Consider the following 18,292-nt stretch of genomic DNA (forward strand, 5'->3'; position numbering starts at 1 on the left):
ATTTATTCATGGATCTTTCTGGTGGAGTTGCCATTGATTTTGTGGAAATATAAGATCTGAAGTAAATGGGATTGCCAGTGATGTGTGTCCTTTCTATTAGCACAAAATGATTTAGCATTTCTTGTATTATTCAATATAAGAAATAATGGGATGCTACTGAGAAGGAAAACTTTTAGTACTCAACAGTTTTATTAATACTTATCATCTTAAATACAACATGTGCAAAGGTTGGAATACTTCTAGTTAATTATGTGTCAATCTGTTCCTTAACTTTGATGAGTCAGCTGGATGAGACATGAGAATTCTTGTTAATTTTTTTTTTTTTAAAGAAAAACATGGATATAATTTTTTTTAAGCATAGAGCTCACCACAAATAAGAAAGATTTTACGCAAAACTTACCAAAGTCTTTATGTATGTTTGAAGAGAAAGATTGTGCCGACAAAGATTTGCCAATAATCCTAGACAAGGCATTGTTAACTCATCTTCAGAAGACTGACTGTTGTTTTAAGGAAGATAATAAAAGATAAAAGTATTAAATTCATTTTAAATTATTCTATTTTATAGTAACTTACATTTAAACTCCTTTTTATATGTAAAAATGATTAACATGTGAAGACAGTCAAGCTTTGAATAATATTGACCATTCATTTCATATTTTGAAACTAAATGATCTTTTTCAATTATAGCACAGAAATATGGAAATAATTGTCAGAATGACCATGTGCTATCTCATCAGTATATTCTCCTACCAAGATTAAACATAAGCATAAAATTTTCAGTTTCAATAGTTTTTCTGTTCAAATCAATTCATTTCATAAATTTTTGTTATGAAAATTAAAGCCGCTTTATACCATTTGATCCCTGAAATCATCTAAAAGGAGTAAACAAGAATTGGAGTCTCACTCAATTTAAAAAGTTGGAAAATATTATCCAAGAAAAACTGAACTATTACAGTTTTATTTTAAAAATAAATCAACAGAGGGGCGCCTGGGTGGCTCAGTCGGTTAAGCAACTGCCTTCGGCTCAGGTCATGATCCTGGAGTCCCTGGAATGAGTCCCACGTCAGGCTCCCTGCTCGGTGGGGAGTCTGCTTCTCCCTCTGACCCTCCTCCCCCTCATGCTCTCTGTCTTTCATTCTCTCTCTCGCAAATAAATAAAATCTTTAAAAAAATAAAAATAAAAAAAATAAATCAACAGATTATTTGGTTACATGTTTGGTTGCATACTCACATATGATCTATCAGGAAGGTAATTAACTCATCTATATTGGCACCAGAATGGAAAATTTTGACGTTGTATGTTAATCTCTGCAGAAGCTGAATGCACTAAGAATAAGAAAATACTAATGAATATAAACATATAAAAACCTACTGCATGCTTACAATCACGGACTTCTAAGCATATTCTGAGCATGTCACCATTTTAGGAAGCAGAGTTTAGAGCAAGAACTTTTCTATTTCTTAAAATGGTTCTGTTCTTTAAACATAAAGTAATGAGACTACTAAGAATTTTAGGGTTCATCTCCTGATTCCACACATTTCTATACAATCTATCTCAAACAGAGCATCAACCTAGTTCACTTAAACATCTTAAACATATATGCAAGCTAAAACATATACATATTCCATGAATTCTAAGATATATTTTATCATATTTTGCCATCTTTAAAACCGCATGTCAGTTTAATTGGTGATGTTTTCCTTTCTTGCAACTGATGGCATTTTAGGTTCAACAAAATATCTGTATGAGAACTTCGAGTCATGCTAAACAGACTAAATCTATAGCTTTCATTTTTTGTGGAATGTTTCCTCAACAGATTGGGACTAGATGGCAACTCAATTTGCAATTTTAATACAAATAGCTTACATCTCAAAATGTTGACATCTGTGTTTATAAGTCTGTCAAAGCGGTTGTAATGTAGATTTGCTTTTCTTCAAAAATAATGCTAGATGTGGATAAACTTCCCTTCTCTAGAAACTTTTAAACAGTAGTACATGTGTGATTGACCAGCTCATAAATTTATTAATGGTGAGAACTGTCGTATTCATGCAGGATTATGTCAGCATATATAGTATAAATTAGCAATTTACAATATATACCGTCAATTTTGATCTGCAAATAAAGAAGGAAAAACAAGTATTAAGTGAAGAGTACCGTGGAGGTGTGTATACCTGCAAAAACACCGAATCACTATGGCAAGTGCTGCTCCGGCAAACCACTCCTGCTAGCACGCTATTCAGGTTATATGTATTCTGAAGGCAGTCTCTGGTTTCATTGTCTACAGCTGCAAGTTAAGATAAAATGGCACCAAATATCACTTTTATATATGGTTTTCATGGATAAAAGATAAATAATTTTAAGTTTATTTCATATTAAATTTACTGTGTATAAAAATATCAAGTATGATATGGCTATTGTATTTATAATTACCTTCCAATTCAGAAGTCTAATCACAGAAATAGTATGAGATGGAAAAGGAAAGGGAGTATGAGCTTTTTCTTTTTTGTCAATAAACAAATGATTTTTCTATGTGGACTAAATTAAAGGAAAAACTTGCTTTACATATTTAGAAAAGTTTTGTAGTTAAAAGATAATCATCTCAATTTTTTTGTAATTTAAAACTGCTCTAAAGAATAAGTCTATTAACTAAAAAATAAAACTTCAAAAATAAAATAAAAAGACGTTCATTTTAAAAATTTCTAATATATTTAAATGTTGAAAAAGACTGCCATTCTCATACAAAAAGTTGGCAGATGTTAGAATTCGCATAGCCTTTTTGGAAAGTAATTTAGTAATGACTATCGAATTGAAAAATGACCTGAAAATCTGAGAATTAATTCAACAGAAATACACTAATATTTGAGCAAAAATACATAAAAATGTATTGATTCTGATAACAAAAACTTGAAAAAGAGCATACATGAGTACCCACCATTAGGAGAGTAGCTGAATAAATTATAGTACTCTACAATATGGTACAAGGCAGATATTAAAAAGACACCGATATGGAAAGATAGCTAACATATGTTAAGTGAAAAAAAAAAAATCTGATGTTCTGCAACACCATTTTTTAAAAAACAACCAAAATTATTTGTTAATTGGGCACCTGGGTGACTCAGTTGCTTAAGTGTCTGTCTTGGGCTTATGTCATAGTCTGGGGGTCCTGGGATCAAGCCTGGGAGTTGCATTCCCTGCTCCGAGGGGAGCCTGCTTCTCCCTCTCCCTCTGCACCCCCCTTCCACCATGCGCTCTTTCAAATAAATAAAATCTTAAAAAAAGTATTTGTTAATTTATTTGATCTAAAATAATTTGTTATAGCATAGAAGAAGATCTAGAAAGACACCTATCAAACCATTAAGAAATATTATCTACCAAAGTAAATGATAAGAAGAGTTGGTGGTGATGAGTAAAGACATTCTATTTTACTCTGTATCTGTGCTTAGACACTAAGCCGCAATGACTATTTAAATTTAGATCAATTAAAATTAAAGATTTAGTTCTTCAGTCTACTATTCACACTACAAATGCTCAATAGTCCTATGTGGCTAATGACTTTTATAATGGAAAATACATATAGAACATTTCCATCATCACAGAAAGTTCCACTGGACATGATGGTCTATGTTAATATTCCTGGATCACTGGAATTTTTTTTATAATAAGCATGCATTAATTTTATCATCACACACAGAATTATCTCCCCTCCACTCTCAAGCACACATCAAGAAAAAAAGTACCCATGAAATGAAAATTTAAAAACTAAAGATAGAAAAAAGAGTTCAGTGTAGTCTATCAAAAAAGGATGATTTTTTATCACTAGCTATGACTTTTCTGAGTGATGTATTTAATACAGGCATTATGTGTATGTATTTTTCTAAATTCAAAAGTAAGCCAGCATTTCCCAAGATGCTTCCTTTTCTGTAGACCCCTGAACCTTTGCTATGCTTCAGATTCTTTGTTCCATAATTTTAAGAAAGGATGCGTATAATATTCTTTTTACAAGGGATCCATAATGCAAAAAATTCTGAAAGGTCCTGCAATGACGAAATCTTTTGAATGTGTATCACTCTCCAAAAGATACTATAACTCAATCTGCCCCTACAAAAATATTAAATGCTACATCTTCTAAAAAATGAAAAAGAGAAAGGAAATACATTACCTAGTTGAGACAGCAAGCTGATGATACTTAAGACCAGTGGTGCAGTTATGCTTGGGTCTTCAAGTAGCTCCACAAGGCAACTCAAGCATTCACTTGGTAATATCTGATTTGGTGTAAACAATCGTGTGAGTTTCTGCCCAGAAATTACCTACAAAATAGTAATTAAATTGTGTTAGTTAAGAATTGGCAATTTCCATCCCTTCTCCATTTCAAATAAGAACTCAGTTCTTCCAAAGTGCCACTGCCATGCTTTTTTCCAATTTAGAAAAGTCAAATGCTATTCCTTCTGCTGGGAAGATTACCTATCCCTTCTCTCACTAGCTAATATAATCATTCAGATCCAAGTTTTAATTTGTCTCCTCCTGAAACTTTCACTAACCCTCTTTCACCAACTAGGTTAGTTTGCCTATTAAACTATCCTATAGCACATTATACTTTTATGAGCTGGCAAACAATTAACCACCTAGCAATATTTATCCTCTTTACTACACTGAACACCCTATGAAGGTATAGGGTATAAATCAACACTCTACTGCAATATATTTATTGAGTAAATAAGTTCCAGTACATGCACTCCACCTATTTTGGGGGAGGCAATACAAAGTGAAAAGTAGTTAAATCCAAAGGCTTAGCTATGGGATTAAGTATGTGGTTACTCCTTTTGCTCCCTCCAAAGACAGTAGCCGAGCCCAGAAGTTAGAGATCACAAAAATGGAAATTAAAAAAAAAAAAAAAAAGCTTTTAAGTAGCCAGGTCATGAATAGACAAATTTTATTTTTGGTTATTCCACTTTTACTCCTTTCTTAAAACTCTATAAACCACACTTCCCTTTTCCATGTGAAAAGGTAAAGCTGAGATTGAAGGCCAAAAACAGTAGTTAGACAGCCAGGTATTTTCTTTTTTTTTTTAAAGATTTTTTATTATTTACTTTAGAGAGAAAGAAAGAGCGAGGAGGGGGAGGGGCAGAGGAAGAGGGAGACAAGCAGACTTCCCGCTGAGTGGGGAGCCCAATGGGGCGCTTGATCCCAGGACCCTGAGATCATGACCTGAGCAGAAATCAAGAGTCGGATGCTTAACTGACAGAGCCATCCAGGCATCTCGACAGCCAGGTATTTTCAAAAGGCTTTTTGAATGTTATTAAAAGCCTAACTTTTCTATAAAGAAAAGTATCTTTTCTATAAGGATGGAAAAACAATTCGTTAATTTAAAATTGGGTAAAATCTGTTGCAAACACTTCTATTTTAAAAAGATAAGGTCTGAACAGGCTGTTTTAGCATTCCTATAATCTTTTCTTTCTGTATCTCTCTTTTATTTCCTCGCCCAGATGTCAGTTTTTCTTTTAAAGCTTTGCTGATATCTGGCGTGCCTGGGTGGCACAGTCAGTTAAGCGTCTGACTCTTGGTTTCAGCTCAGGTCATGATCTCAGGGTCGTGGGATTCATCCCTGTTTTGGGCTCTGCGCTCAGCGTGGAGTCTGCTTGAACCGCTCCCGCTTGTGTTCACTCTCCCTCTCTTTCTCTAAAATAAATAAATCTTAAAAAAAAAAAAAAAGACCTTCAGGATATCTGTTCCCAAGGAGCTTGTTTTAACATTAAAGTCTAAAAAGACAGAAAAAACAGGTCCAATGGTGAAATTACATACTGATAGTAGTAGTATTTGGGGGTAAGGAATGTTCCGATTGGCCTTTTGCCTACTCATGAAGCTACACCTTCGAGATTAAGACATTTTCTGCTTTAAATACAATTTCCCTCAGGATGAGACCTGTATTTCAACAACGTAAATACTCTACCATGTAATAGTTATTTATTACGAGGTAAAATGTAAAAATCGCTTTACAAACTTTCTTCTTTACTTGGATGTTTTCATGCAAATAGAATTTATTTCAGTAATAACTAATATTTTAGTACTTACTTTGGCCTAAGCATTGTTCTATATATGTTAATTCTTTTCATCTTCATAATAACTGTAAGCTAGGCGCTGTTTTGCAGATGAGTAAACTGAGGCACACACCAAGACAGCAGCATAATTGAAATTCATTGTTCCTGAATCCGTGCTCATAACCATTATGTAACATTAGTGCTACAAAAAACCATTAAGAATGAGACCAGCTCAGCTCTGCCAATCATAAACAAATTCAAAGCTCAGGTCCTGCGTGGGGCTATAAAGAAAAAATACTGCAGAAGTGCAGCAGAATAGCAAAATGAATCATCTCATTTCACATGGTAACCATTTCTTTGTATCCTCAGATGTAACACCTATTTTGCACAAAGATATTCACCATTAACATCACCCACCAAAATGGTTAAAATTTAAAAATCTGGAAACACCAAGGATCTATGAGGATGAGTGACAGCAAATTTCATGTATTGCTGATAGGAGGGTAAAAATGGTGTAACCTGTGGAAAACTACTCGGCAGTTCAGCTGAAACTGAACATCAACCTACCATAAGACCTAACAATCCCACTCCTAAGTATATAAATGAGAGCATATATCCAAAAAAGGTTTGGAAATGTTTATAACAGATTTATTCAAAATTCTACCCAGACCTAGAAACCCAATTGCCCATCAACAGAATGTACATAAGCTGTGGTACATTTATACAGTGGAATTCTACACAGCAATAAAAAAGAATGAAGTACTAGCACATGTGCAACATGAATGAATTTCACAGATTTATAGAACGGAAGAAGCCAGACACAAAAGTACGTATCTTATGAATCCACTTATCTGAACGTTATGAGAAGGGACAATTGAAAAAAACCTTATAGGGGACTCGAAATGTTCTGTATCTGGAACAGGAGGTAGCTAATTGATTGTACACGTATGTTAAGAACTCAAACTCTTCACTTAAGATTAATGCACATTATGTACTGCGTGTACTTTATCTCTCTAAATGGCAGAAGTTTTCAGTAAACCCCTTAAAAGTTCGGGAATGTAGTATCAAGGGGTCAGTCTCTAAGCCTTAAATTTCTTTGAGTCTCCTTCAATTCACTATAATAGGGCTCTCAGATTCAAGGCATATCTGCTTTTTCTCAAAGAGAAGTAATGTTTCAGATTAGCATTCAAAATGCTGTATTCCTACTTCTTAAATAAAACTGCTCATTCTGCGGCTTCTGGAGCCCACTAGCACATTGTTCTATTCTAACTGAGAAGCAAAGCCTTAGCATTTAACAGCTAACACCTCAATTATTAGGTTTGTAGGGATTTGTTGAAATAATGAATGAAAAAAGAAAATGTACTCAGGAAGGGTGGACACTGAAGTCATAAGGAGAAGCATCAGTGAAGCTGGAGAAAACAAAGGCATATTTAATGCACTCCAGTATCACCAAAGATTGATGTTGCCCTACCATTCACAATCGTCTTCTCTCCGTAGTATGTATTTTGCTAATCTTTGGTAATTTAGCTTTTATATCATAGAGTTAATATAACAAAATATATAAGAAAAGCCGTAAGCAACTGGTTCAGATTGTAAACTGCCTAAGGGACAAGGAATAAAACAATCGTCACTCCCCATCACCTCCACCCCCGAGAATTTCTGTGTATTCTATTCTGTAAGAGTTCTGTTGCGATGGAAAAACCAAAGAAACGAAGGTAAACATAGAGCTCCGAACTTTCTCCTCTACTAATCCCCAACACAGCTTAAATTCCCCAACCTATGTCACACCTTCCCGTCTTCTTAGGACTTTGAGTAGTCACTCTTCCCTCTAGCTGCAGTCAGCTGAACGCGGAGGGACTTGGGGCAGAGTAAGAAGATGGGTGGGAATTCAAGGCTGACACTCGCCTTCCTTACTAATACAAAAAGACACCTGAGGGAGCGAGGAGCAGTCCTTCCTTTCCTAGGCTGGGGCAGCTACACCCTGGCCGCACCGTGAACTAAGGATTTCTACAGGGAAGCCCGTCTAGTCCCTCACCCTGGAGCCCCTCACCTCCAAGTGCCGCAAAAGCTGGGTGGCATTCGCCTCCGACTTAACGGCTTTATACTGACTGATGGTCAGGAGCAAGGACTTCAAGCAGGCGGTAGAGTCCATTGGCACCCGCCACAACCCCTCCTGGGGGCCACCACCTGCCAGCTCCGGCCTCCAGCTTTCGCCGCGCTTTTTTTGATTTTTCAGCTCCACCCCCTCACTCCCGATGCTTCCGGTTCCGGTAGGGCTCCGGAAGTCTCTAGGCACTCTGGGGAACTGCTCTCAATGAAGAAAGGGGAGGAGTGGGGAGGGGGGTCGAGGAGGTCTGTGGGTTCACGAAGGGGGTTGAGAGCTGTGCTTCCAGAACCCCCTTCCCACTACCCACCGTGTCCTCGCTTAGCTGAAAAGCCGCGAGGTTTCAGCTTCGAGATCGCGTGGAGACGATAAATCTCGCGAGAATTGTGATTGCGCCTCAACTTGCGAAGGGACGGTTAGGCGGAAGAGGGTCCTTCCTTGTTCGTCAGAGCTCTGAGTTTATGTTTGCTTCTTCGGCCTTCACCGTGGATGGCCGGCTTTTCTTTTGTGCGTGAACCGCTACTTGAGAAATGGTCGCTTTCCCCTAGTCTAGACACGGTGAGGAGCTCTGAGGAGAATCTTGGGCTCTAGATTTTGAGGCGGCCTGGGAGGGGCCTTTTTTTAAAATCTCTCCTATGTCCACCCTTTCTACCCAGGAGTGTTTGTTTTTCAGAGTAAGCCAAGACCATTGGGATTCTGTGGCAAGGTAGTCATGCCCTTAAGGTAGTCGTCAAACTTATTCCAGAAAGCTAGCTCCTGGTGACTTCTGGGCCAGGTATTGCTGCGGAGGGTGTTCTCATTAGCGTCATTTTTTGTAAGTGAAGGTGTCTGTTTTTATCTGGCGTGATCGAATGTTTTCTAAATCTCGGTGTCTCTGAACATGGCACTGTCGTTTGCGGTTTTTGATAAGAGATAATTATTGTGCATGTGTATATAATGAACTGAGTAGCTGGTTCTGGAGCTTTTTTTGCTTAACGTATGTTAATGATTGAATTAAGCTTTAAAAACCAGTTTGGGGAAAATTGTAAGAGTAGGGTACATGTCCTCTTAATTAAACCATTCGTCATTAATCATGTTCGGTCAATTCAAAGAAAATATTTTTACATCACTGCATTTTTAAAGGCAGGATTTCTTTTTATATTTTTAAATTAAATCTGAAAGCTTACAATCTAGCCAATTGAGACATACATGTAAAAATAATTGGGTAATGTACCTATGCATTCATTCTGTAAACAATTATTGATTGTAAAACGGGTTAGAAGTCATAAGAGAACAGATGATGAAGTATCCCTTGCGGGGAAGCAACTGTCTAATTAGGGAAATGTACTAAATAGGTAGTACATATGGAATTCATGTAAGTTAGAGGCACCATGCAGTTATTTAAAGAGTGAAGCCAGACTGTGTACTTACAAACTCTAGTTCCATCTTTTACTATGTGACCAGTGTGGCAGATTCTCGGTGCTTCAGTTTCTTCATTAGGTAAAATCCAGCTAACAGTAGTACCTGTTTAATGAGATAAGGTCAATAAATAATTCAGTAGATCATTGAGAGCCTACAGTGTACTAGGTACTTGTCATAGGCACTAGAGATTTAGTGAATAAAAAATCCTGTTACGGAAATTACATTCTGGTAGGGGGAAAAAACAGTAAGAAGTGACAGGAGAAAGAAAGGAGAGTGAGATGGAGAAAGAAGAATTAGCTGAATTACTTTTTGAAAGTAATAGTGATTGGGAAGAAAAGAATTGGGAGGTCAGGAAAGAGAAAGCAATATTTGAGGAAGTGCTTCAAGCTGTTGAAGGAGAGAGCCATGCTCTCCAGGAGAAAAGGTCCTAAAGTGGGACCATGAAGTTTGTCAGGAACAGCAAGGATGCCACTATGACTGGAGCAGAGAGCAAGAGTGAGAGTAGCAGTAAAAATGAGGTCACGTCAGGTGGTGTAAACCATTATAAAATGAGTTAATCAACTTAAAAAATTTAGAGCAGTTGCCTGGCATAATTAGTTCTCAGCAGGTGTTAGTTACATCTTGGTTCATTGGCAAATGCAGTGATAACAGGTTAGTGTTAGACTTTTCACTAATAATAACAAATGCGTTATCTTCATACTCATTCTGAGCCAAGGGAAAAGGTCCAAGCTGCTAGTTGTAAATGCCATCTTTCTTTAAAATCTTGCGTTTTAACTTAAGCAGTTACATAAAATTTGCATTCTCTTCTGTAAAATATTCACTTTAATATAAAATAATGTCTTTCTCAAAAAGCTTAAAAAATTGATATTGGAGGTACATACTAAAGTATGTACCATGGTGGTAGCTGAGAAGCCCTCATGTATTTAAGCAGAAATACTCGCATATCCTAATAATGAGGCACACAGAGCCTTATTTTAGGCACCAGAAAGTGGGGGAAGGAGGAGGACGAGATGAAGCTTGGTCCAGATGACTAAAGACCTTATTATTCTTGATCCTGAATTCAGTGGTGATTTCTAGTTTTAAAATGGGGCCTGATCTATTTAGGTTTGTGCTTTATGTTGATTACTTTGGCAGCTGGGTGGGCGAGGATTTTGAGATGGATAAGGTTAGAAGTAAGGAGAATGTTTAATTTGCTGCTCTCTTTCCAGAGGATTACCAGGGTAATTGAAGTGGAGGTAACGAAGAGGTGACAAATTTGAGAAATATATATGAAGTGAAATAGGCAGGACATAGTGACTCTTTATTTCGGGTATGAAGAGGGATTTCAAGTTTCTAGTTTGGGTGATTGAGAAGATACAGATATTGCTGAGGTAGTTAATAGTACTCATGTTGTGGTATGTTCAGTGAAATTTCATATAATTTATCATATAGTCTTGTATTAAGTTTCTTCCAGGGCGTTATATAATTTTTGTTAATGTGAGTGGGTTCTCTTTTTCTCCTTTAAAATTTTAATTTGTTATTGCCACTGTAATAAAAGCTGATTTTTGATACATCTTTTATCCAGACCCTGACTAAAGTCTCTTATTAATTTTAATAGAGTTTTGTTTACTCTCTTAGACTTTCTAGCTGCATATCATCTGCAAATAATTTCATCTCTTCCAGTATTTGTTGTCTTTATTTCATTAATGCATGCCAAAAAAATGGAATAATTATGGTGATACTGCACATCTTTGTCTTATTACTTAATTGAATGGGAATGACCAGTATTTTAACACCTAGTATAATTTGTGCTATTGGCTTGTAATAAACAGTCTTTCAAATGTTTAGGAGATTGCCCTTTATACCTGTTTTATTTAAAGATTTTCCAAAATGTCTACTTAAAAAAATGATCAAATATGTGTTTATAGATCTCATTTTCCACTTTAACATGATAATGCAATGTATTGTTTTGCTTTTTTGTTCTTGGGATAATAGTAGCTAACACTGAGCATTTGTTATATGTCAAGCACTATTCTAAGAATTTTATTCTTACTAATTAATCTTCATAACAAGTTCATGCATTAGGTATTATTACGATCTCCATTTTACAGGTGAAAAAACTAAGGAGAGGTGAAATAATTTGCCCAAGGTCATACAGGTAATAGTAATAAACCTTGTATTTGCTGTGCTACAAATATTTTATTTAGGATTTTATATTTGAAATTTTTTCATTAATTTTTTTTAGTTCTCTCTTTTGGAATTTGGGTTATATGTTACTTTTGAAAAATGAGTCAGAAGTTTTTCTACTTTCTATACTATAGAATGAGAATCACATTGGAATCTGATCCATGTAGATTGAATACAACTGGCCTATAAAATCAAGCTTGATACCTTATTTAATGGTAGATCTTTAGAAAATATTTGAATTTGTAAAATGGTTATAGATCTGATTACTTTTTTCTACCTTTTCTTAAGTTTGGAAATAGAAATTTTTTTTAACGCAACTATTTCTTTAGATTTACAGATTTTTTGATATAAATTTCCATCAGTATTCTAGTAATTCTCTTAATCTCTTCATTGTAGTTTTAAATTAACTTTTTCATTCTAATGTTACCTGTATTTTTTCTTATTTGGGCTTTCTAGGGGTTTGTCTGTTGTATTCAGCTTTTCAAGAACTAACTCTGATTTTATTCTTGTTTTTCTTTTTTCAGAATCACTAATTTTACTTTCATGTTTATTCCATTCATAGGGGTTTGTCTATTTTATTCAACTTTTTAAGAACCAACTTTGTTTTATTTTTGTTTTTCTTTTTTTTTAGAATCATTAATTTTACTTTTATGTTTATTCCATCCATATACAAATTTTTCCTTTATTCTTATAGTTTTTAAAAGTTACAGGTTAGCATATTTACATACTATATATATTTTCATAAAGAACATTTATTTATGCCCACATATTTTAAGAAGACAGTAGCTAAGATGAGCATCTGTATTTCACTTAAAAAAAAATTAGTTTAACCAACTAGATAGTTTTTTTAAAATACTAATATTCCTTCATATTCAAAGAGCTAGGTTCTGTTAGACAAACCAGAATAAGTGCTGTTGAGAAAAATAGATTAGCTTTTTAGGAACACATGATATTTTTTAGGGCAAAATATCAATATCTTCAAGTTTGACCTAAAATCCCTTTTCTCCATAAATTTTTATTGCTGTCCTTTATATTTGCATAGATATTTTTCTTAATTTGTAGTTCCAGAAACACATTAAAGGGAGTTTAAAAAAACTTGCTTAGGATCTTACAGCTCAGTATTAGGGTTGCCTATCTCCTTTATTTCTTCCGGAAAAACTTAATATATCTTCAGTACTGAAGAGTAAAATGGAAATTTGTAATGTCTCATGACCAGAGCTGAAGTCCTGTTAGATAAATCAGCCTGAATGAAGATACAAATTTTTGACAGAAGTGCAGAGTTTCTAGAATACTAAATGTTATAGTATGAGAATTATACCAGAAGTGTGAACACAGGGCTAATTGTTCATTCACCCACCATACATTTAATGAGTGCTTGAGTGGTTAAGTACATTTCTGAGTTCTGGGGTTATGGCAGTGAATCAAATAGACAAGAAATTTCTACCCAACTAGACCTTTTATTTTAATGCGACATATAGACAACAAATAAGACCTGTAAGTAAAATGTATGAATGTAGCAGTAAGTGCTGTGGAGGAAAAGAAAAGGAAGAGGGATAGGAGGTATCAGAGTCAGGATGGAGTGTTGGAATTTTGGATAGTAGGGCATACTGTTCAGTATTTGCTGTGTAGCAAATCACCTAAGACTCAGTGGTTAAAACCATAAGCACTTATTTCTGGGTTGACTGCAGTTAATCTGATCTAGACGTGATTGGCTGAGTGGCTCTGCTTCAGCCATTTTGTGGGTAGAGGGCAATATCTAGAGCTCAGTTTCAGTTATGTTGCAGTGTCTACTAGACATCCAGGAGATGCTGAGTGGGCTGTCGAATAATAATATTTGTAGTTAATGGAGAGGTTAAGACTGAAGATAAAAATTTAAAGCCTTGAGCCTAAATGATAAAGGGTGAGTATGGATAGAAAAGACTGAAACGTAGGGTACTTAAATATTTAGAGGAACAAACAAAGAACACGGAGAAGTAGTTGCCAGAGGACAGAGGCCCTGTCTTTATTCCATGGTTATCTTCAGGGATCAGTATTATGGTAGTATGTGGGCTGCTTTTGACCTATAAAGGAGAACTCTAGGTTGGCAGACTCCTTCAGAGGACTTGCAGTGTGCAGAAGGATTCTCATTCTCTAAATCAGTAGTGAGTGCTTGAAGTGTGTCAGGTGTTGTTGTAGGCACTGGGGATATAACAGAAGGATTAAAAAAAAAAATCCCTGACTTTGGGGGGCTTCTATTCAGTGGGGACATGAGGTCAAATGTAGAGTAGGAGACTGTAGGAATAAACAGGTAGAACAAAAGTTCCATTGGCCCAGATTCTCAAGATTCAAGGCAAAGAAATCTAGTGGTAGAAAATTGGCAGAGGTCTAGGCATGGGGTCATTTAAATACCTTGTCTTTACTGTGGTTAAGATGATTCAAATATTAATATTAAATCAGTTTTTCCCTTTACACAGAGCCAGAAAACAAAGTCTATAGAATTTCCACTCTCATTTTTCAGAAATGTTACCTTCAACACAAAGGCAAAGAACCTATTAAGTAAGCTGAAATTATTCTCTTTTCAATTATTCTTCCTGTTTCTTTTCCCAATCAAGTATTAAAATTCATCTAAATCTGTAAATGATTTCCAAACCATAAAATTAACTTTTTCACTTTTCAAACAATCCCTGATTTTTTTTATACATTTTACAGAATTCAACTTTAGTCTTAAGTACATGGTTTGGATAATTTGGATAAGTGTTTTTTTTACCCCATTTTCACATCTAATTTCATATCCTAGTATCAGAAGTTTGCCTTTGAAAAAAAAAAAGTATTATCCATTGTTTCTGAATCCAATTTTGTAAATAAAGATAAATGACATAGTTTTATTTTAAATTAAGGTACAGTAATCATTTTTAATTATAACTAGTATTTATTGAAGACCTACTTTGAACAGAGCAAAGTCCTTTGCATATGTCATTTTTAAATTTCTGGTCTTTCAGAAAATAGATATTATTAAGTTCATGGAAGGGGTAGATACCTGTTTCTTGAATTAAAATATGAAGCCATTTTTTAAGAAAGTGGTGTCCAAAGTGGAATATGCATACCTTGGGGTATGTGAAACTGTCAGAGTGTGGGAACAAATATTGAAATTTTTTACTTTTTTAAATCTAATTCTTTTTTTATTATAGTAATACGTGCATATAATCCATAAATGAACTGCTATTCATGTATTTTCAGTGTATTCTCAGATTTATTGCTTTAGATACATGTGATCAAAAAAATTTGGAGACTTTTCCAAAATCATTAAGCTTAACAGAGCATTTAGACATGTATTAATTATTGTTCATTTCAGTGCCACGTGTAGTACCTGGCATTTTTCTGAATTGTTTTGTTGAACAAATGGATTCTCTTAGCAAAAACTGACGATATAGTGTATTATGAAATATTAAGATGTCTTGATTAATTATCTTTGCAGTATCATTTACTGACCAGTAAGACCATGTAAATAGTTTTGTTTCTGAGTGTTTGTCTTTATGCACATTATTTAGTTCAGCTCATAATTGAACACCACACTTTATATAAAGTTAAATATTGCACTTAATGGGACATAGTGGAAAGAACATGGAATTTGCAGTTGGTGAAACTTGGGCCTTAGTTTCTGCTTTTATTAATTTATTAGCAATACGAACTCTCTAACCCTCAGTTTCTTTTTAAAATGGATTACGGTAATGTGAGTTGTATGAAGATCAGATGTGTAGTCACTATACACATAGGAGCTGATGAAAATTAATCTTATTTTTGATGAAATGAAAGTTAATACACCCAATTAATTTTATGACCGAGAACTCTTCATAACCAAAAGCTTGACCTACCTTCTCAACTAAGTCTTTCTTACAAACATACTTCTTTATGAGATAATGAGGGGCCATCAGTGTTCTTACATTGGTGGATCAGTTTGGATTTGAGTATTGTAGGCTTTGTCATTGGTGGTGTGAGTCAAGTGCGTATTGTGTCCTCCTCTCCCTGCTTGATTATCATCTCTACCTGTGTCATGTCTCAACATTGTCTTGTTTCTTTTTTTCATTATTGGCTAATGACAGTAATAGCAACATTACTAAAAATATTTCACTTTGGAAAATTTGCTTAGTGGTAAATGTGCTCCTTCCAAGGATTTCTAGCTACATTTCTGAACAGCATGATTTTGGCATTGCTACCTGTAAATAAACTGAAACTGATGGGTATTTTAATATCTGGAATTTTTTTTTCCAGGTAAATCCTAACCTATGTGTATTCATTGTAGGTACATTCCAGATATTAAAAACAAATTAATATATATTCTATAGGTTTGTTGTGTAAGTCCAGAAGTAACTGACTGGGTAGATCTGAAGACAATTAAAAACCTATTCTGACAAGAAGCTAATTTTGACAAGGGTGTTTCCGATTTTGGCAGATTTATAAGGAGGGATATTGGGTATACATTGCAGGGTTCTTGCTTTCTGATATAAGCTGCCAGACAGTGTTAATGATTTTTGCAAAATGGCAAGAGCTGAGATAGACAGTGAATGCTCTGATCTTTTGGGGCAGGAAAGATCTTCAGTTTCTGATAACTTTTACAAAGATTTTCCAACCATCATCTATCAGTCCTGAAGTTTGCCTAAGCAAACTTTTTTCTTTGGGGTAAAATAATGTTTTGGCTACCCTTGTCTAGGTATGTTCATTTTGGGGCCTTGCCAAGAAGTTGAACAAATACAAAAATGGAAGAAATTAGTGGAAAATTAGAAAACCAAATAATCAGTATACTTTGTTCACTCTTAACACAGCTAGTAACATAATGGTATAACCTATCTTGAGTCTAACCTCATGGTCCTAGCCATTCTTGTCTACCTGGAGCTCACACTTGGGAAATAAAGACTTTTGGAGTGTTAGAGCCACAGAGCACCTACTTTACTACTTTAAAAGTCACCAGGAATGGCTGTTGCTGCTTACCTAGCAGACATATAATCAGATCAATAATAGATAAAATTTTGATTTTTAAGGAACTCCCATCCCAAATGTCTTAGCTTATTCCTACAAACTGCCCTTTTCATATTTTTTTAAGCCTTGAAGTAGTTACTACTCATACAGATCAAAACATCTCACATCTCAACTTCAAGGAATTTTTGGAATTCTTTTGATAAAATCTAGCAGAATTGTTAAGTATTATCAGAGTCTACTTTGTTAATAGACCCACGAACTTCTATTAAGTTTACTTAATTCAGTGCTGATATGGTAAATCTAGCTTTTGAAAATAGCCATCAAAATTTTACCAAGTTGCATGTTCAAGGTTGTTTATTGCAGCATTGTTAGTAATAGCAAAAGAAAAAAAGGGGAAACTAAAGAGGAAGTGTTTATCAATAGTCTGGTAAAATGATGTATTTATACAATGGTATATCATACACTTTAAGAAATATGAGAGATATATATGTGCTGATGTGAAAAACGCAAGGTGCCGAACGTGCGTACTAGCTGCCATTTGTGCCATGTGGAATATATTTGAAAAATGGTTTTTTGTCCCAGTTCTTAAGCTAATTATTATCATTCCTTTCCATAATAGCAATTCTCCATCGAGGTAGAGAATTGGAAGACAAGTGAACTGATTTTGCTACAAATTTAAACAAAATTTGATGATAATAATGATGGTGGTAATGATAGTAACACTTATATAGTGCTTACTATGTGCTAGATGCTGTTCTATTTCATGTTTTAAACATTTAATCTTGATAACCTGTGAAGCCGGGACCATCTTTATCCCTGTTTTTCCGATGGGGAAACTGAAGCACAGATGTTAAATAGTTTCAAACAAGGTTGCGCAGCTAATGTGTGTCAAAGCAGTTCTGTATACCCTTGCAGACTGATTTCAGTGTTTCTGTGCTCTTAACTACCAATGCTATGCAGTCTCTCAACTTTTGACATTGATGAAATCCAAATAAGATATTTTATGTCATTTCTTTCTTGTAGACATATGATTTGCTTGTATTTGTACATGCTACATAAATCCAGGATAGTCTTACTGTTCTTCCTCAGAACAGTCTGTTAGGAGTTTAATTAACCTTTTCACTTTTAATCAGGTGGTTCTCAACTGGAGCATTTTGTCCCCCAGGGGACATTTTGCAGTGTTTGGAGACATTTTTGCTTTTTGCTTTGGAGCTGACAGGTGGGATAGGGTTGCTACTGGCATCTATTAGGTAGAAAGCAGAGGTGCTCCTAAACATCCTAAAAATGCATAGTACATCTTCCCATAACAAAAAATCATCCAGCCTAAAATGTAAATAGTACCAAGATTGAGGAACCCTGATTTAATGGGCATAAGAGAAGTTCTCATAACTGAATTTCTGTCCTGAAAAATACAAAGTATTATTTTGTTTTCAAGCTAACAGCATTGAGAAAAGTGAGTTTTATTTTTACCGTTTTTGCACACTTGATACTCCCTTTTTCCACCTGGCATTGTGTGATCTGTAAGGGCCAGAACTGACAAAGGTAGCAAATTCCTGAGACATCTACCCACACATTGAAATATGAACTTATTGGCCAATTAGAGCCTCTAACTTGGTCAGGTGACTTAAGATG

General features: G+C 35.0%; 2 protein-coding genes across 2 annotated transcripts in view; one reads left to right on the plus strand and one right to left on the minus strand.

Annotated features, from left to right (window-relative positions):
• Positions 1-8,188, minus strand: part of CIP2A (cellular inhibitor of PP2A) — a 35,305-nt gene extending 27,117 nt beyond the window's left edge. The window contains exons 1-5 of the mRNA XM_021692511.1: positions 8,087-8,188; positions 4,161-4,308; positions 2,173-2,285; positions 1,232-1,326; positions 401-497 (exon numbers count right to left, since the gene is read on the minus strand). Coding sequence (XP_021548186.1) covers positions 401-497; positions 1,232-1,326; positions 2,173-2,285; positions 4,161-4,308; positions 8,087-8,188 — 555 coding nt within the window. The remainder of the gene's footprint in view (positions 1-400; positions 498-1,231; positions 1,327-2,172; positions 2,286-4,160; positions 4,309-8,086) is intronic.
• Positions 8,189-8,561: 373 nt separating this feature from the next.
• DZIP3 (DAZ interacting zinc finger protein 3) overlaps positions 8,562-18,292 on the plus strand; it is a 95,297-nt gene continuing 85,566 nt past the window's right edge. Inside the window, exon 1 of the mRNA XM_044919686.1 lies at positions 8,562-8,698. The gene's annotated coding sequence lies outside the window, so the exon portion shown is untranslated. The remainder of the gene's footprint in view (positions 8,699-18,292) is intronic.

Source organism: Neomonachus schauinslandi, chromosome 1 (assembly GCF_002201575.2).
Source record: "Neomonachus schauinslandi chromosome 1, ASM220157v2, whole genome shotgun sequence".
In the NCBI taxonomy this organism is placed as follows: Eukaryota; Metazoa; Chordata; class Mammalia; order Carnivora; family Phocidae; genus Neomonachus; species Neomonachus schauinslandi.